The 25,321-nt window shown below is 44.0% G+C and overlaps 1 protein-coding gene across 15 annotated transcripts in view; it reads left to right on the top strand.

Annotated features, from left to right (window-relative positions):
- Positions 1-25,321, top strand: part of SLC8A3 (solute carrier family 8 member A3) — a 168,138-nt gene that overhangs the window by 116,693 nt on the left and 26,124 nt on the right. For 2 of the 15 annotated variants that reach the window (XM_070377646.1, XM_070377645.1), the window contains one exon: positions 5,781-5,966. The exons of the other annotated variants lie outside the window; for them this stretch is intronic. In XM_070377646.1, coding sequence (XP_070233747.1) covers positions 5,959-5,966 — 8 coding nt within the window. In that variant the 5' untranslated portion in view covers positions 5,781-5,958. The remainder of the gene's footprint in view (positions 1-5,780; positions 5,967-25,321) is intronic. 15 annotated transcript variants of the gene reach the window in all.

The raw sequence follows: 25,321 nt of genomic DNA on the forward strand, positions 1-25,321 counted from the left end.
TTGGTAGACACAGAATCCAGCTTATACTTTGTCAGTCTCTAGCACAATTCCTTGCATACCTAGATGTGTCATGAATATTTAGAAGACTGGTCAGTTAACTTCCTACTTGGAAATTACATAAGTTACAAAGTTCTGGCCCCTGTGTTTCCTATATGAAGTAGGAATGACAGTACATGGAGCTCAAATTCCATGAAGCAAAAGCATATAAGGGATGGCACTGGACTATTTGTTTCCTTTTAGCTCTTAGAGCAACTGTTTTGAATTTGTTTGTTTTGCCTGAGAGCTAGGATTGTGAATGGCAGTTCAAGTGATTTTTCTGTACATCTGGAAAATGAAATTGAGTACTTGATAGAGAGTAACCGCTTAAGACAGGAAAAAGAAGAGATTGTAGTGCTAAAAAAATGTTTATAGCAGAGCAATAAAAAATGAAAATAAATAAGGTCAGGTAGCAAATGTCTAAGCCTATTGGACACAAGCTTCTGTGGCCATTGATGGACAAAGTGTATATGACTGCTGGGCCATTAATAGATGTACATTAGTGGTCAGTGTTCCAGGAAGTTTAAGGAGATGAATGGAAACTGCACAGCAACCCAAGTGCTTTCTTAGGATGACAGAACTCTGTCAGAATGCCATCAGTCTGTTTGCCTGTCCTAAATTCTTCATATTTAATTGCCTTCTTTTTCTCATATTTTAAAAAGATTTTTTATGGGACCATTTTTTAAGTCTTTATTGCATTTGTTACAATATTGTTTCTGTTTTATGTTTTGATTTTTTGGCCATAAGGCATATGGGACCTTAGCTGCATGCCCAGGGATTGAACCCACACCCCCTGCATTGGAAGGTAAAGTCTTAACCCGTGGACCACCAGGGAAGCCGCCTTTTCTCATTTTTATGATGGTTATCCTAATAATACTCTAGCCTGGACTTTGGCCAAGACATCTGGAGATAGGAATGATCCTGAATTATTCTATCCTTTGGGTAATGATTTAAAAACTTGTTACATGGCTAGAGATCCTTGGAGAATTTCTGTTTTCTTGAAAGACTGTCAAAGATAGTGAGGACTATGCTTTGGATAATGGTCCTTCTGAAAGATGACATCATCACCAGCTCCCCAGACTCTAGTCAGTGAGGACCTTTGGAACTTCAAGAGTTTCATCTACTGATCCCAACAGACTCTTCCCTCCAGCACTCCTAATTTGGCACTGGCTCTGTGTAGTAGGGGGTCTGGTTTATGGAATCTGATTATCTCAGCAAGGGGGTGAAGAGGGGCAATGGAGAGCTCGTGTTTAATGGGGACAGAGTTGCAGTTTAGGATGGTGAAAAATCCAGGAGATAGACGACGGTGAGAACTGCACAACAACATGAATGTACTTAATACCACTGAACTGTACAGGTCCGTCTAGTCAAAGCTGTGTTTTCTCCAGTGGTCACGTATGGATGTGAGAGCTGGACTATAGAGAAAGCTGAGCACTGAAGAACAGATGCTTTTGAATGGTGGTGTTGGAGAAGACTCTTGAGAGTCCCTTGGACTGCAAGGAGATCCAACCAGTCCATCCTAGAACTAGAAACACTTATTCTACTTTCCTAAAACTCCAGAATTTTAGGGCAACACAAATGTTCCGTTCATAACAGGGCATAGCACTAGTACCTGGCTCATTGAGCTGTAATGATGGTTGAATGAGATTGTTGAAAGCACTTAGCACAATGTCTGGCAGATAGGAGCATTGAAGAAATTGATAAATGCAGGCTGTAAAGTAGCCAGCGAGACCTGAAGGAGACAGTGGACAACAGAGGCTGTAATCTCTTCTGACTCACTGAAAAGCAATTTTTTACCATCTCATTTGAAAAGTCCATATAGTCTGGTCGTTAAGGGTGTGGACTGCGGACTTAGACTACCTCAGTTCAAATTCTGAAGCTGTCATTTAAGCTATGTGACCTTAGGCAAGTGACTTAACCTCCCTGTGCCTCAGCTTTATTATCTCTAAAAATAGACAATAAATAAAACAATGATTTCTACCCAATTGGGTTGTGGAGGTTTAACAAGTTGATATACATAAAGTGCTTGAAATAGTCCCTGGAGCATATTATATGATATGTATAAAATTTACTCCTTGGAAGGAAAGTTATGACCAACCTAGATAGTACATTAAAAAGCAGAGACACTTTGTCAACAAAGGTACGTCTAGTCAAGGCCATGGTTTTTCCATTGGTCATGTATGGATGTGAGAGTTGGACTGTGAAGAAAGCTGAGCACCGAAGAATTGATGCTTTGGAACTGTGGTGTTGGAGAAGACTCTTGAGAGTCCCCTGGACTGCAAGGAGATCCAACCAGTCCCTCCTAAAGGAGATCAGTCCTGGGTATTCATTGGAAGGACTGATGCTGAAGCTGAAACTCCAATACTTTGGCTACCTGATGCGAAGAGTTGACTCATTGGAAAAGACTCTGATGCTGGGAGGGATTGGGGGCAGGAGGAGAAGGGGATGACAGAGGATGAGATGGCTGGATGGCATCACCTACTCGATGGATGTGAGTTTGGGTGGACTCCGGGAGTTGGTGATGGACAGGGAGGCCTGGCGTTCTGCAGTTCATGGGGTCACAAAGAGTCAGACACGACTGAGAGACTGAACTGAACTGAAGTATCAGCTGTTACTATTTTGTGATGTGTGGTAAAGGACATATAAAAACTCCAAAGTTTTTGAGGTGTTTCCCAGTTTCATAAATCACACTGAGTGTGCAATGTAAATATTTCTTTGCCTATCTACCTTCCCCATTGGACTGTGAATTCTTGAAGAGCAGAGAAACAGTTTCATTCATCTCTGTGTAGCATAGCATCTTACAATGATGCCTGATGTTTTCGAGATGCTGACCACAGTATTGGGCATATTATCAGATCTCTGTCAATATGGATCAGAGCAGGCGGGGCGGCGGATAGGTTAAAGGTGAGAGAAAGGCTTCAAGGGCATCACACGCACTAAATAGTCAGCAACGTACACTAAAGACATTGCTATCCAGGAAAAATCAAGTCCGTATTTCTCCTTCAGTATCAACACCAAAAGAACCTGAGAATACGTAGAAGAGAAAATTAAGATTTGCTTGTACATGTTTTATTTAATTTTTTACAATGTTTATTTATCTATTTGGCTGCACATGGGATCTTTCATTGCAGAGCATGGACTCTTTAGTCATGACACGTGGGCTTAGTTGCTCTTTGGAGTTTGGAATCTTAGATCCTCAACCAGGGATGAAAACCTTGTCCCCCGCACTGCAAGGTGGAATCTTAACCACTGGACCACCAGGGAAGTCCCTGTATGTGCTTTAATATTATCATTATCATCACTAGATGGTTTTGTGTGTGTGTTTTATGTTTTGTTTTAGTGTGCATGGAAAATGAGGGCCCATCTTCTCCCCTCCCCAACACTAGAGCTCAAGAGAAATCGTCACAGACATGAATCTGTAAGCTGGGAATTTGGCCATGAGGGTTTCTAGGTCGCTCTTTCTCAACATTTATAATCTGTGTCATGCCAAGCTCCTTGAAGTAAAGAACATCTTACTCATGATTGTAACTCCTTCGGCCCCTAAAGCCATATACTTTGACCATAGACATTCAATAACCATTAGAAATGACTTGAATTTCTGAAATCCAGGAAGGCACTCACCTTTTCTCATCCCTCCTGGATGACACACTTTGTCTCTCCTTCTCTTGCCTTATAGACAGCATGGGATGACATCCCGGGCGTCTTCTTCCTCCGTCATTGTACCTGACACCTCCACTGCTCTGTGACTCTCTTATTGACTTACAAGGCAGGAATAGAGATGCAAATGTTGAGAATGGAGGTGCAGACATGGGATGAATCGGGAGACTAGGTTTGAATATATATACCATATATATATACACACACACACACACACACACACACACACTACTGTGTAAAATAGATGGCTAGGAGGAACGTGCTATAAGACAAAGGAAGCTCAGTTCAGTGTCTGTGATGACCACAGGGATGGGATGGGAGGGTATAGGGGAGGAAGGTCCGAGAGGGAGGCGGTATATGTATACACATAGCTGATTCACTTCACTGTACAGCAGAAACTAACACAACATTGTAAAACAATTACATTCCAATAAAAGAAATCAAACTTTTTTTTAAAAAATCAAGGGAAAAATCCCACTGCATTACAGTGAACCAGAGCAGAAATAAACCAGGAAAGAATCCATTTTTGGCGGGTAAAAAAAGAATTTCAAGTGCCTTTAAAATTCTAGAAATCAAGAGATCTAAGGCTCTTCAGACCCCGCAATCCAGTTTTGTGACGTGAGGTGAGTCCCTAATTTCTTTCCCCAACTCTATTTCTCCTCTCTGTCAGTGAATATTTTCTGAGTTCCCCTAAGGCATTGGCAATTCTAGAAATATTCATGTTCTCCTCTCTTACTACCACGCTCCTGGACACCACTTTCCCTCTAGAGACTGAACGCTGGAGAGAAATGGAAAAGTACTTTGAAAGCATGTGCGTGTGAGGAAAATGCTAAGTGTTCTCTCTGATCGCTTCAGTGACAAGTTTACCTCTTCAGAAACCGGACTAGACAGAGTGTGAGGGAAAAAAAGGAAAAGGCAGAAATGTGTTAAGCTTGGCTGAATAATGACCAGCAACTTGAAAAGATAGGAAAACCACCTACCCGCAGGATTTCTATCCTTAAGCCCCAGGAAGATTGACAATGGCATTGAAACTACTCTTAATGGGGGGTATGGTGGAAAAACCCAAAACTGTACAGCCATATTTTTGGTTTTTTAATTTTTTTACTTTTATTTTTAAAAATTAAGTTGTTTATTTTAATTGGAGGCTAATTACTTTATAATATTGTAGTGGTTTTTGCCAAACATTGACATGAATCAGCCATGGGTGTACATGTGTTCCCCATCCTGAGCCCCCCTCTCACCTCCCTCCCCATCCCATACCTCAGGGTCATCCCAGCGCACCAGCCCTGAGCACCCTGTCTCATGCATCGAACCTGGACTAGCGATCTGCTTCACATATGATAATATACACGTTTCAATGCTACCCTCTCAAATCATCCCACCCTCGACTTCTCCTGGAGTCCAAAAGACTGTTCTTTACATCTGTGTCTCTTTTGCTGTCTCGCATATAGGGTCATTGTTACCATCTTTCTAAATTCCATATATATACATTAATATATTGTGTTGGTGTTTTTCTTTCTGGATTACTTCACTCTGTATAATAGGCTCCAGTTTCATCCACCTCATTAGAACTGATTCAAATGCACTTTTTAATGGCTGAGTAATATTCCATTGTGTATATGTACCACAGCTTTCTTATCCATTTGTCTGCCGATGGACATCTAGGTTGCTTCCATGTCCTGGCTATTATAAACAGTGCTGCGATGAACATTGGGGTACACATGTCTATTTCAATTCTGGCTTCCTCAGTGTGTATGCCCAGCAGTGGGATTGCTGGGTCATATGGCAGTTCTATTTCCAGTTTTTTAAGGAATCTCCACACTGTTCTCCATAGTGTACAGCCACATTTTTGAAACAGGATAGGGAAGTTTGTGACATAGAGAAAATGCCTAACTGTATGGGATCCCACTGCCATCTTGGATGATAACCAAGATGATATGGTCTTATTCAGGATCATTTAGTCAAATCCAGTGGTTAATGCCACTGTTGCTTTCAACAGTCACAATAACTGCGTATATTTTGAGGAATTTGTGCCAATCAATTTGCAGGAGAAGATAACACTTAATCTTCATGCTTTCCTTTTACAGACAAGAAAATCACCTTTAAATAGCTGTTTTTCTCACTGTTATCTGGCTGTGAGTGGCAGAGCTGTAACTCAAACTTAGGCCAGTCTAATTGCAAGATCTCTGCTCTTCTTTCCTGTATTGTAATATACCCAGTTCATGGAGATGGACCCTCATCAGAACTGCTGCTGTTACCTTCAGAATGCCTAGGTATGGATTGAGTCAAGCCTATAGGCTGAGAAGAAGAATAGGGTATTTTTCATTCTTTCTTTCTTTCTTTTTAATTGAGGAATAATGGCTTTACAATATTGTGTTGGTTTCTGCCATGTAACAACATGAGTCAGCAATAGATACCCTGAACACACACAATCTCATCTGATCTCAGAAGCTTAATGGGGTTGAGCCTGGTTAGTACTTGGATGGGAGAAGAAAAAGAGGGTATTGAAAAGAGTATGACCTTGTTTCTGAAGACGGGAGCCTAACCCATTTACCAGACGTAAGTACCATTTGCCAGCTGTGTGACCTTGGGCTCATTCCAACACAACTGAGCCCCAGTTCTCAGTTGCCACACACCTCAAATGTAATGTGAGTATAACTCACATGTGTGAATTATAACTCAGATGTGTGACTATAACTGCATGGACCTCACTGGGCTGTTGTGAGGCTTAAATGAGATAACTCTCTAAATGAAAGTGCCCACTGCAAATACAAAGCTTTGTTAGCAATCCCCAGGTGTTACCAGTGGTAAAGAGCCTGCCTGCCAATGCAGGAGACGTAAGAAATGTGAGTTCAGTCCCTGGGTTGGGAAGATCCCCTGGAGGAGGGCATGGCAACCTACTCCAGAATTTTTGCCTGGAGAATCCCATGGACATAGGAGCCTGGCGGGCAACAATCCATGGGGTTGCAAAGAATCAGACACAACTGATACGACTTAGCATGGCACTAGATGACTAGGAACACTAAACATGGTCAGTTGTCTACCACTGGTTAATTTTGGCTCCTCTTTCTCTTTCTCTCAAAAACTTATAAGACGTTTGCCAGCTGCCTTTCCGATAGGATTTTTTTCTCTTTGTGCATGGTAAGTTGCTTCAGTTGTGTTTGACTCTTTGCAATCCCGTGGACTGTAGCCCACCAGGCTCCTCTGTCTATGGGATTTTCTAGGCAAGAATACTGGAGTGGGTTGGCCATGCCCTTCTCCAAGGGATCTTCCCAACCCAGGGATCGAACCTGTATCTCCTGTGTCTCCTGTATTGGCAGGCAGGTTCTTTACCACTAGCGCAAACTGGGAACCCAGGGAGAGAGGAAATAGATCTCTCTTGTTGTTGTTCAGTCCCTCAGTCGTGTCGGACTCTTTTGTGACCCCATGGACTGTAGTCTTCCAGGCTCCTGTCCATGGGATTTCCCAGGCAGGAATACTGGAGTGGGTTGCCATTTCCCTCTCCAGGGAATCGAACCTGCATCTCCTTCATTGCAAGTGCAGTCTTTACCACTGAGCCACCAGGGATGCCCAAGATGCCCAATAGCTAAGCCCATAATTCTCTGGAAGAGATGGGACCTCTGCACTGTTAAGGTCAGACAGTGGCGGTGGCCTCATCTGGACCCTGAAAACAAGCTCCTAGGCTAGAACCCAGGACTTACATAATAAATGTGTTACAGTCTTCTGTTGGTGTTTTTTTTAAATAGAGAAGACTTTACGATGTAATGTGCTGTAAGAGCAGGAAAACAGCAAGGGAGAAAAATCGGGAAAAGAACCCTCTTGGAGATGTACCTTCATTTACCTGGTACTGGGTTGGGAAGATCCCCTGGAGAAGGAAATGGCAACCTACGCCAGTACCCTTGCCTGGAGAATCCCATGGAGGGAGGAGCCTGGTGCAGGCTACAGTCCATGGGGTCACAAAGAGTCGGACACGACTGAGTGACTTCACATGACGTTCACATGGATCACCCAAAAGCATGAGCTAAGTAGAATCATCTCCCCCCAAATTAGGGAAAAATTGAAATAATTTGAGATTTAAAAAAAATCTTATCACTTTAAATAAATAAAGAAAAAACCAAGAAGGAAAAGAATACTACAAAAAAAAAAAAATCCTATCATGAGGACCTAATTGGGCTTCTTATATTTATTTTGTGGGTTAGAGTGCTCATAGAACCTGGCATTAGACCACTTACAGCCTGGATAACCTTGGACAAAATTACTTAACTCCTAACAGATTCAATTTCCTCACTTGCAGACTGCAAATGCTAATAGTACCTCATAAAGTTCTGCAGACAGCTAATGAATTATTAGTATAAAGCATGATGTTCGGCCCAGAGGAAGCTACTACTTACAGGGGAGGGGCCATCATAAGGTCTTCAGAATGGAAGAGAGCTGAAAATCTCAGTCCACCCCTGACTGTCTCCTCAACAGCATCATCAGAACCTCTGTCCTTTGTCATGTAGTTCTCCCAGCGCTTCAGTAAATGAGCAATCGAGCATTCATCTTTCGGTGGATTTCTTCAGAGTTTGTGCTTGGCCAACAAATGTATTTTCAACCCAACTCTCACATACTCCTTTAGGATTTTTCATCTGATCAACCTCCTTCCTGTGCTTTTGAGAACAGTACCCTTCCTCTCTGCCTCACCCAGAGCTTCTGTTAGCGAGGCCAGCTGGCTCCACTCGCTGCACAACAGGTCAATGAATCCGAGAGATGAGGTGCTGAAGCGCGGGAAACAACTTTATTCGGAAAGCAACTGACCAAGAGGATGGCAGACTAGCACCTCAAAATAACCATCTTATGGGGTCTGGATGCCAGGTTCTTTTATAGATCAGAGATGGGGATAGGTAAGGAAGCAAAGTAAAAAGGCCATTTATCTTGCAAACATCTCCTAGAATGGCAAGCCTCAGGCAGGGGATGTGTTAACTTCTTCCTTCCTGCCATCCACAGGTGGACAGGATTCTGAACAAAGGCAATTTAACAGTCAGGCAGAGGGGCAAGACTCTGAGGCACACCATTCTGTGTGATTATAATAACAAAAGCAACAAAAAACACGTCAAAGAAACAGCTCCATCATGGAGTCAGAACTGGCTTCTCTGCTGCACATCCTTGGTGGCCATCTGCAGGTTAGACACAATGATGACCCCACCAAGGTCAGAGAGTGGCTGTGGCCTCGTCCGGATCCTGATGACAGGTTCCAAGGCTGGAATCCAGGGCTTACCAACTGTCTGGAGTCCAGGTGGCCTGGGTTCAAGTCCCTGTTTTGCCATTTATCAGCTGCCATTTATCAACCACTGGGCAAGTTGCCAACCTCTCTGTGTCATTTCCTCCTGTAAAGATAATCCTACCTCACCAGGCCATTTTGAGGATCCAGCGAAATAATGTGTGATTACCAGCTTTAGGAATGCTGGACCATTCTGCAGTGCGGGTTTTGCATCATCTTTGAGCCTGCCATGCCCACATTCAAATCCAGTCAGTATACAGAGTTCTGCATGTGAGTAAAAGCCTTCTCTTCCTTTCTGCCCTTATGTGACTTTGGTTTTCCTTATGGGCTGAATCCATGATGTGTGAGCCTGGGCTATAGTGAGGCTCCCTTGGATTCTCTTGTTTCTTCCTCCAACCCCCTCAGAGCTGAGGACAAGAATTCCCCAAAGTTCAGCAACAAGAAAGGGGACATTCCTCCCTGGGAAGGAGTCTGGTCTGAGCATCTTCCAAGCCCAACATCACTAATGTCATTCCTCCACCAACCCCATCAGATGCCTCCTGACTCAACTGATAGAGAAATCATTTGAGGAAGGCTCCAGGAGCTAAGGCTGGGGCTGGGTCAGTGGACAGAGCAGTTTTCAACAGTTAGTTTTATCTCCTCTTACAAGCCTTTCCTAGGCAGTGACTCCTCCCATTTCCCTGCAGCATCTCCTTATGGGGTGCACAGGTGGGGGTCCTGGCAGGCATCAGCTCAATGGGAGAATCCCCCCTCCAGCCAGACTCACAGATTTTCCCGACAGCTTCATCTTTCCTTTCAGGCTGTCTTCCCTGCTTCCTCCCCCACCATCACCATAGCAACACAGTGGTGTAAAAAATAAAAGAGCTAAGGCATCTAAATATAGTCTTGAGTCTCAATACTTCCAGCACAGAGCCTAAAACCTAGGGGGTGACAACTAGGAGCAGCCGAAGGATGAGCAGCAGCCAGGAGGCAGGATGAGTCCAGGAAGGGTGGAGGATAGAAGGAAGGGAGGGGAACGGCCATTCCCTGACCCTGCTGCCTGTGTCTTAGCATTTGACCCCCACGCCCCTCCCCCTCCACGTGGATGGTGTCATGTCCATGTTACTGTAGAAGACACGGAAACTCAAAGAGGTCAGGAACTTGCCGAGTTCACATAGCTGTAAGCATTCACGCTCAAATTTTTAACTCCTATCTCTGGGACCCTAGACTTTATGTGTTTTTTCCCGCCATACCATATATTAGATGCAGGCGAAATACTTTTCTGGGGACACTGGGCTGTTTGAGATAATCATATAAATAAGCTGAGTCCAGAACTCAACTAAATCACTGGGTGAGGTTCAGTCTAGTAGGGTGAGGGGTAGGGAGGAGAGGGAAGGATGTGGCTTCTACCTGCAGCCCCTGTGTGTTCCTTGAGGACAGAGGAGGAAGAGGGAAATGATGGTGAGAGTGACCCAGGGCACATGATGGAGTGGAGTGGGAGCGAAGCTGTTTTGATTCCCTAAAACAGACCTTAAACCTGTACAAAAAGGGCATGATTAGAAGCCCTAAACCAGAGAATGCTCACTGTGATTCGTGCCATCACTCATCCATTCATTCAACGGATATTTTTATAAGCATCTCACTTGTGGTTGACTCTGGAGATACAGAGACAATTAAAACAAATACAGCCCCAGCCCTTGCAGAGCTTAGAGCAGTGGAAAAGACAAATAAGGAAATAATTACACACTTGATTCTTTCCAACTGCGACATGTATAAGTATGTAACAGAAGTACATCACCTCCCTGATGGTATCACTATAAAGGAGATACAGATGCTGTTACAAAGGAAAAAAATTCACTTGGTCAGTTTTCAAGGTGATGTCCATTTTCAAGGTGGTGTACTAATAATTTAGCTTCAACCATGAGCTTACGTGATCAGTGCACCCTGTCCTGTCTCATCGTAAAAATCATGAAGTCTATCTGATAGCTGTGTAAATGAAGCTTTCAAATCCCTGCACCTTAGACCCAGATGAAATCCGATGGAAATGCATTATGTGTTCTTACAGCCCTTGGTGTTGCTGGCATAAGTGTGTGTGAATGTAAACAAGGAGAGTGAAGCTATGGTACTGGCTCCTTAGCGCTACCAGGAGCAGAATTGGGAAGTGTCCTGAATTAAGCAGGTGCGGGAGAGGAGGAGAAGGCATTAGAAAGTTGTGAGTTTCTGTGGATCCAAAGCTTTTCCAGACTACCTGCAAGGCAGCAAATACGGGGCCTGCTGTATGAATGAGTTAGAATTAGATAATAAAACGTACGTGGAGCCCTTTAGGTCTTCAGAGTAATGCTGTCTAAATACGTAGTGCTCGCATCAAAGATAATGATACAGTAGCCTATTTATAGCACTCTGCTACCTACCTGCGGGCTCTTTTCCAGGGATGTGGTACCGATGAATGGGCAAGAGCTGGGAAATGTGCTTTGAAATCCTTGATTAAAAGGCCCTCCAGGCAGATGTAGAGTTTCAAAGAGTATTATCTGACTGTCATCGTCACGAGGTTTTCTTTTATCACCTGGAGTGTCACCGCCTTCCGTTTCAGGTGAATGACTCTGCCTGACTGGTGCACGCCCTGAACATCATCAGGAAGTCAGCAGCTCACAGATGTGCAGTATAAACAAGCATGTTGTTAACTGAGGGTTCCACGGGCATGCTGGGCTGACTCTCTTGTCAGCTGCCCGCCCCCACCGCCCTGCTCCTGTGAACTTAGGTTCTCCCAAGCTCATTTTATTTCCGCAACTAGGACAGGAAGATTCAAATGTTGTTCTGGAAATGAGCATTGTCTGCAAACCTTCTGGTCCTGAAAAGTGGGGAGAGGTGACGATTGGAGAAAGGGCGGGTAGATGTGTTAGGAAGGGAAAATGGTCTCCTTTCCCCACCCGCCTGCCTCACCCTGCCAGGCCAACAGAGCAAGGGAGCAGGCGCAGGAGAAGTCTCAGAAGTGAAGGCAGGCCAGGAAACGATCTCCAGGAATTGGCGCTAATTTCGACTAATCGACTAATCGTGAAATCAGACTGTTGCATCTCTGGGAACAGTAAAAGGTGTGGACCGGTGGGGAGTGGGGTGCAGCTCTGTCAACTGGAACATCCAGGATTGGGCTGGAAGGAAGTGCATTCAAATGCGGCCTCCTCTCCTTGGCCTCCCATGGAGGACTGCTCTTCCAAGGACGAACTGGCACCATTGCCTCTGCACGTTCCCCGGGAAGTCAACCAGGACCCTTGAAGGCCCTTCTCTGACCAGTTAAAATATGGGATTAAACTATGCAAATGAACCGCCTCTGCAGTCACCCTCCGCTCTCGCCCTAGGAGAGAACCAAGAGCAGGGTTGAATAATAGGGAAGGTTCAGTTCAGTTCAGTTCAGTCATTCAGTCGTGTCTGACTCTTTGCCATTGCATGAATCGCAGCACGCCAGGCCTCCCTGTCCATCACCAACTCCCGGAGTTCACCCAAACTCATGTCCATCGAGTAAGTGATGCCATCCAGCCATCTTATCCTCTGTCGTCCCCTTCTCCTCCTGCCCCCAATCCCTCCCAGCATCAGGGTCTTTTCCAATGAGTCAACTCTTCACATGAGGTGGCCAAAGTATTGGAGGTTCAGCTTCAGCATCAGTCCTTCCAATGAACACCCAGGACTGATCTCCTTTAGGATGGACTGGTTGGATCTCCTTGCAGTCCAAGGGACTCTCAAGAGTCTTCTCCAACACCACAATTCAAAAGCATCAATTCTTTGGCACTCAGCTTTCTTTATGGTCCAACTCTCACATCCATACATGACCACTGGAAAAACCACAGCCTTGACTAGATGGACCTCTGTTGGCAAAGTAATATCTCTGCTTTCAATATGCTATCTAGGTTGGTCATAACTTTCCTGCCAAGGACTAAGCGTCTTTTAATTCCATGGCTGCAGTCACCACCTGCAGTGATTTTGGAGCCCAAAAAAATAAAGTCTGACACTGTTTCCCCATCTATTTCCCATGAAGTGATGGGACCAGATGCCATGATGTTAGTTTTCTGAATGTTGAGCTTCAAGCCAAATTTTTCACTCTCCTCTTTCACTTTCATCAAGAGGCTTTTTAGTTCCTCTTCACTTTCTGCCATAAGGGTGGTGTCATCTGCATATCTGAGGTTATTGATATTTCTTCCAGCAATCTTGATTCCAGCGTGTGCTTCTTCCAGCCCAGCGTTTCTCATGGTGTACTCTGCATATAAGTTAAATAAGCATGCTGACAATATACAGCCTTGACGTACTCCTTTTCCTATTTGGAACCAATCTGTTGTTCCATGTCCAGTTCTAACTGTTGCTTCCTGACCTGCATATAGGGAAGGTTACCTTCTGATAATAGGAAAAGTTACCTTTGCCTGCCCGCCCATCATGGCAGCAAAAGGTGTCCCTCCTCCAGTCAGAAGCAAAGCCCAGGTAAAGGACTTAGATGTAAGGAAACTAGAATGTTGCCTTGAGCTACAGACACTTCGGGGTTTCCCAGGTTGCTCACATGGTAAAGAATCTGCCTGCAATGCAGGAGACCTGAGTTTGATCCCTGATTTGGGAAGATTCCCTGGAGAAGGAAGTGGCAACCCACTCCAGTATTCTTGCCTGGAGCATTCCATGGACAGAGAAGTCTGGCAGGCTACAGTCCATGGGGTTGCAAAGAGTCGGACCCAACTGAGCGACTAACACATACTCATACATACCTTCTGAGAGGCCTGTGGCTAACATTTCAGCAGCAGGTTCAGGGGAAGGATGATCCTCATTTCCCAACAGACTTCCTAAGACAGGTTAGTGTCCATACGCAGTGATAGTAAGTGAGGAGTGATGCTGAGGAGATTCTATCCCCCTCCAGGCATACACACCCCGCTGTAATTCTTCCTCAGGCCAGACCGTGGAGTGCAGAAAATGCTCTGCCTGGTTCCAGACCAGTACTTGTCAAACTCTCAATCATCTCACCCTCTTCTGACCGTATCCCAGAAGGAATGATCCCCATTAGTTGCAGAACGATAGACCATCATCAAATCAAGTGGAATTTATGACTGCTTATTACATGCCAGTTAATATACTATGAGTTTTACTTGCATTGCCTTATTTAATCCTCTCAAAACCCCTATGAGGTAGGTTTTATTATTGTACCCATCTTCAGATAAGAAAATCAAAGCTCATAGAGATTAAGCCATTTGCCCAAAGTCCTAAAACTCTTTTTCTGCCCCCCCCCATAGGTTAATTTTGCTTTATTGTAATTTTTGTTTTTATTGAAGTATAGTTTATTTACAGTATTATAATTAGTTTCTGGTGTACAACAAAGTGATTCAGATATATATATATGGAAAAAACATGAAAAAATATATATTCTTATATATGCATATATATTCTTTTTCATATTTTTCCCATTATGGTTTATTACAGGATATTGAATATTGTTCCCTTTGCTATACTGTAGTACCTTGTTATTTATCTATTTTATATATAATAGTTTGTATCTGCTAAGCCCAAATTCCTAGTTTATCCCTCCCCTACTCACTTTGTTTTCTCTCTGTGAGTCTGTTTCATAAATAAGTTCATTTGTGTTATATTTTAAATTCCACATATAAGTGATGTCATATGACATTTGTCTTTCTGACTTACTTCACTTAGTTTAATAATCTCTAGGCCCATTCATATTGCTGCAAATGGTATGATTTCACTCTATTCATGGCTGAGTAGTATTCCATTGTATCCATTGTATAGATGTGTATATATACATATATATATACACACACCACATCTTTGTTCATTCATCTGTCAGTGGACATTTAGGTTGCTACCGTGTCTTGGCTATTGTAAATAGAACTGCTATGCACATTGGGGTGCATGGATCTTTTTGAATTATAGTTTTGTCTGGATATATGCCCAGGGATGAGATTTCTGAATCTTATGGCCACTCTATTTTTAATTTTTTGAGAAACCTCCATGCTGTTTTCTGCAGTGGCTCCACCGATTTACATCCCAACCAGCAGTGTAGGAGGGTTCCCTTTTCTCCAAACCATCTCTAGTATTTGCTATTTGTAGACTTTAAATGACAGCCATTCTGACCTGTGTGAGGTGATACCTCGTTGTAGTTTTGATTTGCATTTCTCCAATAATTAACAACGTTGATCATCTTTTCATGTGCCCACTGGCCATCTGTATGTCTCCTTTGGAGAAACGTCTATTTAGGTCTTAGGCCAATTTTTTGATTGGGTTGTTTGTTTTTTTTTTTGTTATTGAGTTGTATGAACTGTTGGTAATATTTTGGAAATGAAGCCCTTGTCAGTTACAAATATTTTCTCCAAGTGCATTGGTTGTCTTTTGTTTTTAAGATTTCCTTTGCTTTGCAAAAGATTTTAAGTTTCATTAAGTCTGATTTGTTTATTTTCTTTCCTTTTATTTCTATTGCTTTGGGAGAAAAGTCTTAAAACTCTTTAAGTACTGAGTCCAGGTATCTCTGACCTTGGACTCAAGCTCTTAACCACTAAATGACAGAACGGAGTGTTGTTTTCATAGCACAAGTCACAGGAAGGAGCATAATGTGCTGTGCTTAGTCGTGTCCGACTCTTTGTGACTCCCTGGACTGTAGCCTGCCAGACTCCTCCGTCCGTGGGGTTCTCCAGGCAAGAATACTAGAGCAGGTAGCCATTCCCTACTCCAGGGGATCTTCCCAACCCAGAGATCAAACTCCTGTCCAGAATAGAAAGTTGTTTTCATGGCATGGGTCACAGGAAGGAAGAGTGTAGCATATTAACATTCCACTAAAGGCATGACTGAATTCATGAAGTTGCAGTGGAGCCAGTTTCTAGCCAAGGGGACTCCTTTCATGTATGTTTTAAAGGCCAAAAGAGTTTAGATTTGTTTGGGAAGGTAAAGGGGAGAGAGTAAAGATCATTTCAAAAGAGAAGCCCCATAACAATGCTCTGAAGGGAGAATATAAGCAGAAATGATGTCGGAGAGGCCCGCTCAGGTCTGCCTCGGCGCAGCCTCCAGCACAATCACTTGTTGAGAGTTAGTGCAAGCTCTGCAGTCAGTCCCCAGGTCAAACCCTGACACCACTACTTAGTAGTTTCACTCACTATTCGTTGAACGGGTACAGATTGGGGGCCTAAGTGCCAGAGGCTGTTGCTGCTAAGTCACTTCAGTCGTGTCCGACTCTGTGTGACCCCATAGACGGCAGCCCACCAGGCTCCCCTGTCCCTGGGATTCTCCAGGCAAGAACACTGGAGTGGGTTGCCATTTCCTTCTCCAAGAGGCTGTTGGGACACTGGTAAATAAGACAGTCACAGCTTCTGCTTTCATGGAACTTATATTCTGGTGGGGAACAGATTGTCTGAAGACAAAACAAATATGTTCAGTTCAGTTCAGTTGCTCAGTCGTGTCCAACTCTTTGCGACCCCATGAACCACAGTACTCCAGGCCTCCCTGTCCATCACCAACTCCCAGAGTCCACCCAAACCCATGTCCATCGTGATGCCATCCAACCATCTCATCCTCTGTCATCCCCTTCCCCTCCTGCCATCAATCTTTCCCAGCATCATGGTCTTTCCAAATGAGTCAGCTCTTCGCATCAGGTGGCCAAAGTATTGGAGGTTCAGCTTCAACATCAGTCCTTCCAATGAACACCCAGGACTGATCTCCTTTAGGATGGACTGGTTGGATCTCCTTGCAGTCCAAGGGACTCTCAAGAGTCTTCTCCAACACCACAGTTCAAAAGCATCAATTCTTTGGCACTCAGCTTTCTTTATAGTCCAACTCTCACATCCATACATGACCACTGGAAAAACCATAGCCTTGACTAGACAGACCTTTGTTGGCAAAGTAATATCTCTGCTTTTCAATATGCTATCTAGGTTGGTCATAACTTTCCTGCCAAGGAGTAAGCGTCTTTTAATTTCATGGCTGCAATCACCATCTACAGTGATTTTGGAGGCACAAAAAATAAAGTCAGCCACTGTTTCCCCATCTATTTCCTATGAAGTGATAGGACTGCATGCCATGATCTTAGTTTTCTGAATCTTAGTTTTCTGATCTTAGTTTTCTTAAAGCCAACTTTTTTACTCTCCTCTTTCACTTTCATCAAGAGGCTCTTTAGTTCTTCTTCACTTTCTGCCATAAGGGTGGTGTCATCTGCATATCTGAGGTTATTGATATTTCTCCCAGCAATCTTGATTCCAGCTTGTGCTTCTTCCAGCCCAGCATTTCTCATGATGTACTCTGCATATAAGTTAAATAAGCAGGGTGACAATATACAGCCTTGACGTACTAACAAGATAAAAACAAAACAGGGTGACCTGATGCAGAGTAGTTAGAGCCAATCAGAATGGGTGGACAAAGAAGTAACGGGTGAATTGAAACATTTAAAAAGGCCCTGATGGTAAGAATCAGGAAGGTCCCAGGCTTAGGAAAGAGTTTAGTGAAAAGGCACTGAAGCAGGATTGAGGTGGATGCATTTGAGAAAATGGAAAGAAAACAAGTAGAGCTTGGGTAGAGTGGATGGAGGAGGAGGGGTAGGGCGCAAGTTGGGAGTAAGCCAGGCTGAGCTCTCGGAAAAGGCAATGGCACCCCACTCCAGTACTCTTGCCTGGAAAATCCCATGGACGGAGGAGCCTGGTGGGCTGCAGTCCACAGGGTCGCAAAGAGTCAGACATGACTGAGCGACTTCACTTTCAGTTTTCACTTTCATGCATTGGAGAAGGAAATGGCAACCCACTCCAGCGTTCTTGCCTGGAGAATCCCAGGGGCGGGGAGCCTAGTGGGCTGCCATCTATGGGGTCGCACAGAGTCGTACACGACTGAAGTGACTTAGCAGCAGCAGCAGGCTGAGCTCTGCAGACCCGGTTAGGTCCTCAGGGTGGTTCGGGAGCCTGTAGCATCAGTGTCCATGGAAACTTGTCTGAAATGCAAATTCTCAGCCCCTACCCAGACCTCTAGAATTGGAAACAATGGGGATGGGGCCCAGTGTTGAGTGTTTCATCAAGCCCTCTTAATGATTCTGAACATGCTGAAGTTTCAGAACTTCTGGGCTTGATTATGCAGGGTTGGTTTTTTTTTTTTTTTGGTTGTTGTTGTTTTTAAATTTATGTGCTTATTTTAATTGGAGGATAATTACTTTACAATATTGTGATGGTTTTTACCATACATCGGCATGAATCATAGCCAGTTTAATTTTATTCTCAGTGCACTGGGAACCCACTGAGGGTTTAAAGTACGGGAGTGGCATGTTATGATTTTCATGAAGAATTTTTTAAAGCCCCCTTGCTGTTGAGAAGAGAATGGACTCTTAATTCAGCAAAAGGGATGGAAGCAGGGACCCGGTTGACTTAGGTGGCTATCACAAGGGTTCTGGCCAGAAGTGACAGTGGTTTGAGCAGAGTACCAGTGAGGAGAGCTGGGCCATCCCTGATAAGGGCAAGGGCCACAGAGAACTGGCTGCCACCGTCCAGAGGAGAGTTCAAAGGCAGTGCCTTCAGAGAGGACATTCTGCCCTCCCCAGTCTTCTCCCTTTTGTCTAAAATTAGGAAGTTCGAAGTGGACATCGGACCTGTCTTCAGAGGGTGGGGACTTACCCTGGTGCATGAGGACAGGTGAGGTGGGCAGCAGTGATGAAGGGATAGACTCTGAAAGGCTGAGAAAGTTGGGAGCCTTCCTGAGAGGCCTACGGGGTTAGTTTTGGAGGGTAAAGTAGGAGCCCTGCGCATTACACACACATACACACACACAGAGACATGCTTGACTGAAACCTGTCATTTCCAAAAGCAAGGGTTGTGCTTTTTGGCTTATATCACCATCCACAAAAATCCTAAGAGGGAGATAAGGGCTCCTGTTCTCTCATTTAAGCTCAGAGAGGACGAGTGCCTGAGGAGAAGGCATTGAATGAGAAGCAACAGCTGAATACAAACTCCTATCTTTTGCTTCCAAGGCTAACATCCTCTCTGTTAACCCAAGTCACCAAATGACCCCTGGAGTGGGTTAGGATGAGGGTGAGGTGAGTCATACACATGCAGGGTGGCTCCTGTCTTTATGTAAAAATTTGGTATTCATTATGAATTTTTTAAGCTTAATCCTTTTTTTTAATGTTACATTAAAATATTACTTATCTTGATCCCTGAGTTGCCTGGTGGACCCTTAGGTTTTGCACCTTTTACTTGCTTGCCTCACCCTGGTCCTGGCCGTGGACCTGTGACTCTATTCTGTAACAGCCTCTTCCACTGATAGTGAGCAAACTTCAGACCTTTATCACAGAGCAAACAGGATGTCCGTTCTCCTCACCCTGTGAAAATCTCAGCTGCAGATTTTACTCTGTTACCCAAGAAACTGGCCTCCTGTCTTCCTGCCAAGATCACCAAGTAGCTAGAGGCTAGGTCTTGACATTGAAGCAGAGGGTACAGCTCTTAGCACTCCTATGCTCAGCAGGGGCCAGGATTCAACCCTGCCCTCTCCAACCCTTTGACAGTCTGAGCTCCAGTTTATCTCTAGGTGGTGCACGACAAGAATTTTCTGTTTGGCTGGTAGAAGAAGGGAAGAACCCTGAACTGGAAAACAGGTCATCTAGAAATCTCAAAGGCAGGGACTTCCCCGGGGGTCCAGTAGTTAGGACTCTGCACTCCACTTTAGGGAGCATGGGTTTGATCCCGGATCTGGAAACTAAGATTCTGCATGCTGCAAGGCCAAAATAAAATAAAGTCAGTTAGTCTTTAGACAAGAAAAGTCTCATAGGCAGAAATTTCTGACAACCCCTTTGGAATACACAACACAATTCACCCAAAATGGACACAACGGTTGACACCTAACCTGGATGCTGTCCTCTCACCCAGGGCCGCTGCATCACAGAACCCCAGGGCCTGCAGTCCCATGACATCTACATGAATGGATGGAATGCTGCAGGTCAGCCTTAGTTTAGTTCTGGATTAAATCAGTCAAGAAAACTCTAGTAGGACCAGCAGCTTACCTTCCATTTTGTTAAGTCCCTAATTGAAGGAGTTTCTCTGCTCAGACCTGCAACAGTAATCTTTCCTGAACTTGCTCTTCACTGGGATCTCTAAAAATTATCCACCAGAAGGATGGGCTTTTTAAGTGCTGCAATGGACAGGGATGTGAGGTGGAAAGTGAAGCTTTGACTGTGTTTAACTCAGGTCCTGAGAAGCGAGCTCCTCTCTCTTCCTAACTATTACAAGGTTTTCCTTGGACCTGAATTTTCACATCTGTACAGTATGAACTTCCCTCCTTTCTGCTTGGATCAGAATCGTCCTGAAAAAATGAGATCCCCAACAGAGAGAGAAAATAAGACAGAAAGACCCGGTGTCTCCAAAGCTATGAATCAGTCACTTGTTCTCTTTGGAGCTGGAGGAAACACACTGTTAAATAAAATGATTTTATAGATTATTCTCACTGCCTTTCCAAGAAAGAGATTTATCAGTTTCAAGGCACAGAAATGGTTTATTCCCAGATCATTGATGGGTTCCTTTTTTTTTTCCTTCTTCTTACCCTCCCCTGTTGACTTAGAAGAGGAAGAGAATTGCAGCTGTGAATTGTCCTCCTCTCCATTCTACTTTCTTAGGGTGAGGCAGGCACACTTGGGACCCAGATATATATATTCGTGTCCGACTCTTTGCGACCCCATGGACTGTGGCCTACCAGGCTCCTCTGTCCATGGGATTTTCCAGGCAAGAGTACTGGAGTGGATTTCCATTTCCTTCTCCAGGGGATCTTCCCAACCCAGGGATCAAACCTGGGTCTCCCGCATTGTAGACAGATGCTTTACCAATAGGGCTGTAAATAACTGAGTCACATATGGAACTGAGACCCACACGTGAGACCTATGGGGACTGGAAATTGAATTTCCCTTTGTGCATAACTAAGTAAGACTCCTGCAGAGACTTCTTTCAAGAAGGCCAGATTCTCCCTCCAATGTACAGTGGGTTATACCTAACCCTTCCCCACCCTGTCATAGATAGTTTCCCTAGCATGTGCGCACACACACAGTCAAGAGCATGAAGCACTCCCTACCATAGGGCAGCAGAGGGGGAGAAATCTTTATTGTGGCTTGAAGAGCAGTCTTCTCCCAGCAGAGACATTGCAGCTAGACAGTGGAGGGGCTCTTTTCCTCATGTGCTCACATAGGCTCTTATCTTTGCATGGTGGCCAGGAGACGTAGTCAAGCTTAGGAGCCTCCTTGACGTTTGTGGCATGCTCAAAGCAAGACAGATTTGCTGTGCTTGAGTAGTGCAATCTGATGCCTTCACTGAGAAGTTTCTCCTAGAGCTTAATATTACCTGCTTTGCCATGGAAATGCCATAAAAGCATTGGTCAGGGGGAAAACGGTACTTTCTGTACATGTTCACACCACCAGACTGTGAGGGCAGGAACATGCTTTTGATCAGTATGTGGTCATATTGATGGGTGGGTGGATGGATGGATAAGTGTGTGGAGGGATGGATATTCCAGAGAACATCTAATTCCTGGAATGAAGAGTCCAGTCTATATCCTCTATGAAAAGGTAGAGAGAGAAAAATCTATAGTCTTTTCTACCCTGTAGGGCTGCCCTGTGAGGCATGACAGCCTTCCAAAGAAAGGGTGTCTACCAGAAACGCAGACAGACTGCTGACTGAGGAGCAAGAAATGAAAAGGACGGGGGAAGAAACGAGGAAGTTCCATGTTTTGCTCTGTATGCTTTTTTTTTTTTTTTTTAAACTTTACAAAATTGTATTAGTTTTGCCAAATATCGAAATGAATCCGCCACAGGTATACATGTGTTCCCCATCCCGAACCTCCTCCCTCCTCCCTCCCATACCCATCCTCTGGGTCGTCCCAGTGCACCAGTCCCAAGCATCCAGTATCGTGCATTGAACCTGGACTGGCAACTCGTTTCATACATGATATTATACATGTTTCAATGCCATTCTCCCAAATCTTCCCACCCTCTCCCTTTCCAACAGAGTCCATAAGACTGTTCTGTACATTAGTGTCTCTTTTGCTGTCTCGTACACAGGGTTATTGTTACCATCTTTCTAAATTCCATATATCTTTGAGAATATTTTACTTGAGTTATAATAAATAGAAAGCACAAAGGGAAAAAAGAAAGGGTGCCTATTTAGAAGACCATATTTTTAAAACATTAAAAGATTTTCTCACTTTGTCCAGACCTATGGGAAACAGAATGAGTGGCCCTATGGGGACTTTTGGCACTATTCTGGCTCTAAACATACCCTAAAGCCTTAAGTTCATAGTCATGCAGTAATTTCAGATGTCCTTTTCCCTTTAGCCCCAGGTAAGAAGTTCTTCAGGTATGGGGAAAGCAGGGGATTAGGAAAGGGAAGGAATCGGCCGTGAGTTATGGTACCCAGTGATGAGCCCAGACAGTCCCAAATGGACAGGATGCACATGAAGTCTTCAAACGTGGGTATGCGCCCATCGCCTTGCCCAGCAGTCCGATCTTAATTGTCAGTGGAGATAGAACGTTTCTACATTTTGCCTAAGGGAAGCCACCCATACTTATGGGTTTCCTCTGATCAGCGCAACTAGTCCTAAGTATGTAAAAGCTGCACACAGCAGCAGGCTCATCAGAAGGGTACAACATAGATGCCAAAGCAGCAGAAATCCTGTGCGTGCTCCTCCTTACACACCCAAACACCTTTCCCTCCCACTCTGTACCTCCCTGCCTGCTCATCCTCCCACCTATCTGGCCACTCCCCAGGCTGCAGAAAGTTATTCAGTGAAATCCATGTCTCTGCCTTCACCTGTCCCATATTCTTGTTGGTTCAAGCATGTGTGGGGAACCGTCGATCAGGCAAGAGTCTGCCAAGCGAGGCTGCCATGTATAGTTGTACAGGTTGTGCACTGCATAAAGACCCTTGAGTGGAGACTCAAAACTCAACCAGCACTCTCCACACCAAGCTCAGCTGTCTGACATGACCTGCTGCTCTGGAAGCTGGAGGAAGGAGCTTTCTTCTTGCCAAGCTGTGTGTCTCCAAGGCTGTATCTTTTCTCAGTTTTGCATAAAGGCGCTGTGGAGCCTAGCAGTGGCTCTACATCAGGACAAAGTAGTTTGATTACGAAATAGACACTGCAAGACAGTTCCAAGAGATCATCTGGCTCAGTTCCTGACTTTATAAAATTTTAAAAAGCCTTTCATATTAGTTCCTGTGAAACAATGTGTCATTAACTTAGAGATGTAACACAATACCTAAATCCCAATTCCATAGCTCAGAAGTCCAGGCATGGCATGGCTAAGTTCTCTGCTCAGGGTCTCCCGAGGCTGAAATCAATGTGTGGGTGGCTGGGCTCTTGTCTGGAAAACTCTGGGGAAGTGTCTGCTTCCAGCCTCATTCTGGAAGCTGGCAGAATCCAATTTCTTGTGGCTTTAGGTCTGGGGGCCCCCTTCCTTGCTGTCTGTCATCCAGAGACTACTCTGCTCCTTGAGGCTGCCTGCTTTACGGGATGCCCTCCATCATTAAACAGCATGCTGTATCCTTCTTATGCTTCAAAGGGATTCATGCATGAAGTCCTCTGGCTTCCTTTTTCTTCAGCCAGAAGTAAAGCTTTCTGCTTTTAAGGACTCTGGTGATTAGGTCAGGCCCACTTGGATAATCCCCCTATTTTAAGGTAACATAACATATCACATAACATCATGAGGAGGTGATATCATATTCACAGGCTCCAGGAATTAAGGTAGGACATTGTTGAGGGGACATTGTATTTTATTTTTTATTGAGGTATAATTGATATACATGTTGTGCTAAGATGGGACTTGTTTGTTTGTTTTAAACCTTTAATAAAAGCAAAAAAAAAAAAAAAAGAACGCAGAAGAACACAATGCTGAAAACTTAGTATAAATGTGAATCTTACTAGATGTTCAAATCTGGTATAATGCAAATTTTGTTCATGCTATTTTACATTTTTACCAACTTTGGTTTGTATATTTGCCATTAAGTATTGGCAACAAAATTCTTCAGATTCACATATTTTGGCTACATTGTTTCTAACAGATAAAGATTTATTTCCAGTTTAAGAGAAAAATGCTTATGGTTTGTGCATGATCAAGTATATTTGAAAGATTCAATAACTGCTTTCATCTAATAAGTTCTGGTTTTTCATAAAATGCTGGCATCCTCATTGAAAAATCTTTTCACATAGCTGATCATTTTTGTTCTCAGAAAATGTATAAGGGATCATTGCAAAGTTCAGAATGATCCTTTTCTTTTACACAAAATTCCTCTATAACAAATTAGCTACAGTAGACTAAAATTTACTCCAGAATATTTTCCTCAAAACAAAGTCAAACCACAACAAAGACCATCCCTTGAATGGATGGTCATCGGCAGTGGCCATCAGCAGTGGCTCCACGTAAGATGGGGCATTATAGAAATTCAACCTACCGCAGTCTTGTCACCCACCCACATCTATTTTAAAAACCAAATCCCTGAGCCTTTTTTCCCCAAAGGCTTATGTGAATAAGCTCTTTAAGATAGCTGCCCATTTTGAGCAAACACTCACAGGTAGTAAAATAACTTGTAAATTGATCAGAACTCCCTTTTCTCATCATAACCTCTCTGGAACGTGCTGGTAGAATCTGAAACTGTCAGTGGTCTGTTGGAACTGGCTTTTACCAGTTCACAAGAGCTGATTGTTATGTGTTTAAGCTTTTTGCAAGCTGGTTGTTCAAACTACTCGTACCCTAAAATTTACTACAGTGGGAGCATTTACACCATGGAAGACATCACCCCAAATCAAGGTTGTTGTTGTTTTTTCCCCCAATGAACAGGTTTACCAGCACACCACTGAGTGTTGATCTTTCTTTACAGGTCATCTCCTTGACCTCCTGTGGCATGTAGAATCCTTTCCACACACCTTTTCATGCATGGCCATCATCCAACTTTTGCATACCACCAGAAGTGGGGTGATCACTCCCTTTTAAATCAGTTGATCTCATTGATGTAATGGTATATGGTAGAGTTGAAGTCTGCCTTCTGGCCAATGGCCTCGGTCCTTTGGACACACCACTTGTGATGGCCCCAGGACCATTTGGAGTGGGTGCCATCTCCTCCCCAAGCAGACACCTCTCCTCTGGATCCACATATCCAATTCGGATTAGAAGGTCAGCCTTCAGAGCCACACTGTTTGAGTTCAAATCCCAGCTCTGCCACTCATTTAACTGTGACCTTAGGCAAGTCTCTTAACTTGCCTGGGCCTCTAGTTCCTCATCTATAAAATGGCAATAAAAATAGTACATACCTACATGGGTTATGGTAAATACTAACTAAATGAGATGATCTGTGTACCTTGCCTGGCATGTACCTACCTCATAGGTTTGTTGTGAAGATTGAATTATCTAATATAATAATT

The sequence above is a fragment of the Bos mutus genome, chromosome 10 (genome assembly GCF_027580195.1).
Source record: "Bos mutus isolate GX-2022 chromosome 10, NWIPB_WYAK_1.1, whole genome shotgun sequence".
Lineage (NCBI taxonomy): Eukaryota > Metazoa > Chordata > Mammalia > Artiodactyla > Bovidae > Bos > Bos mutus.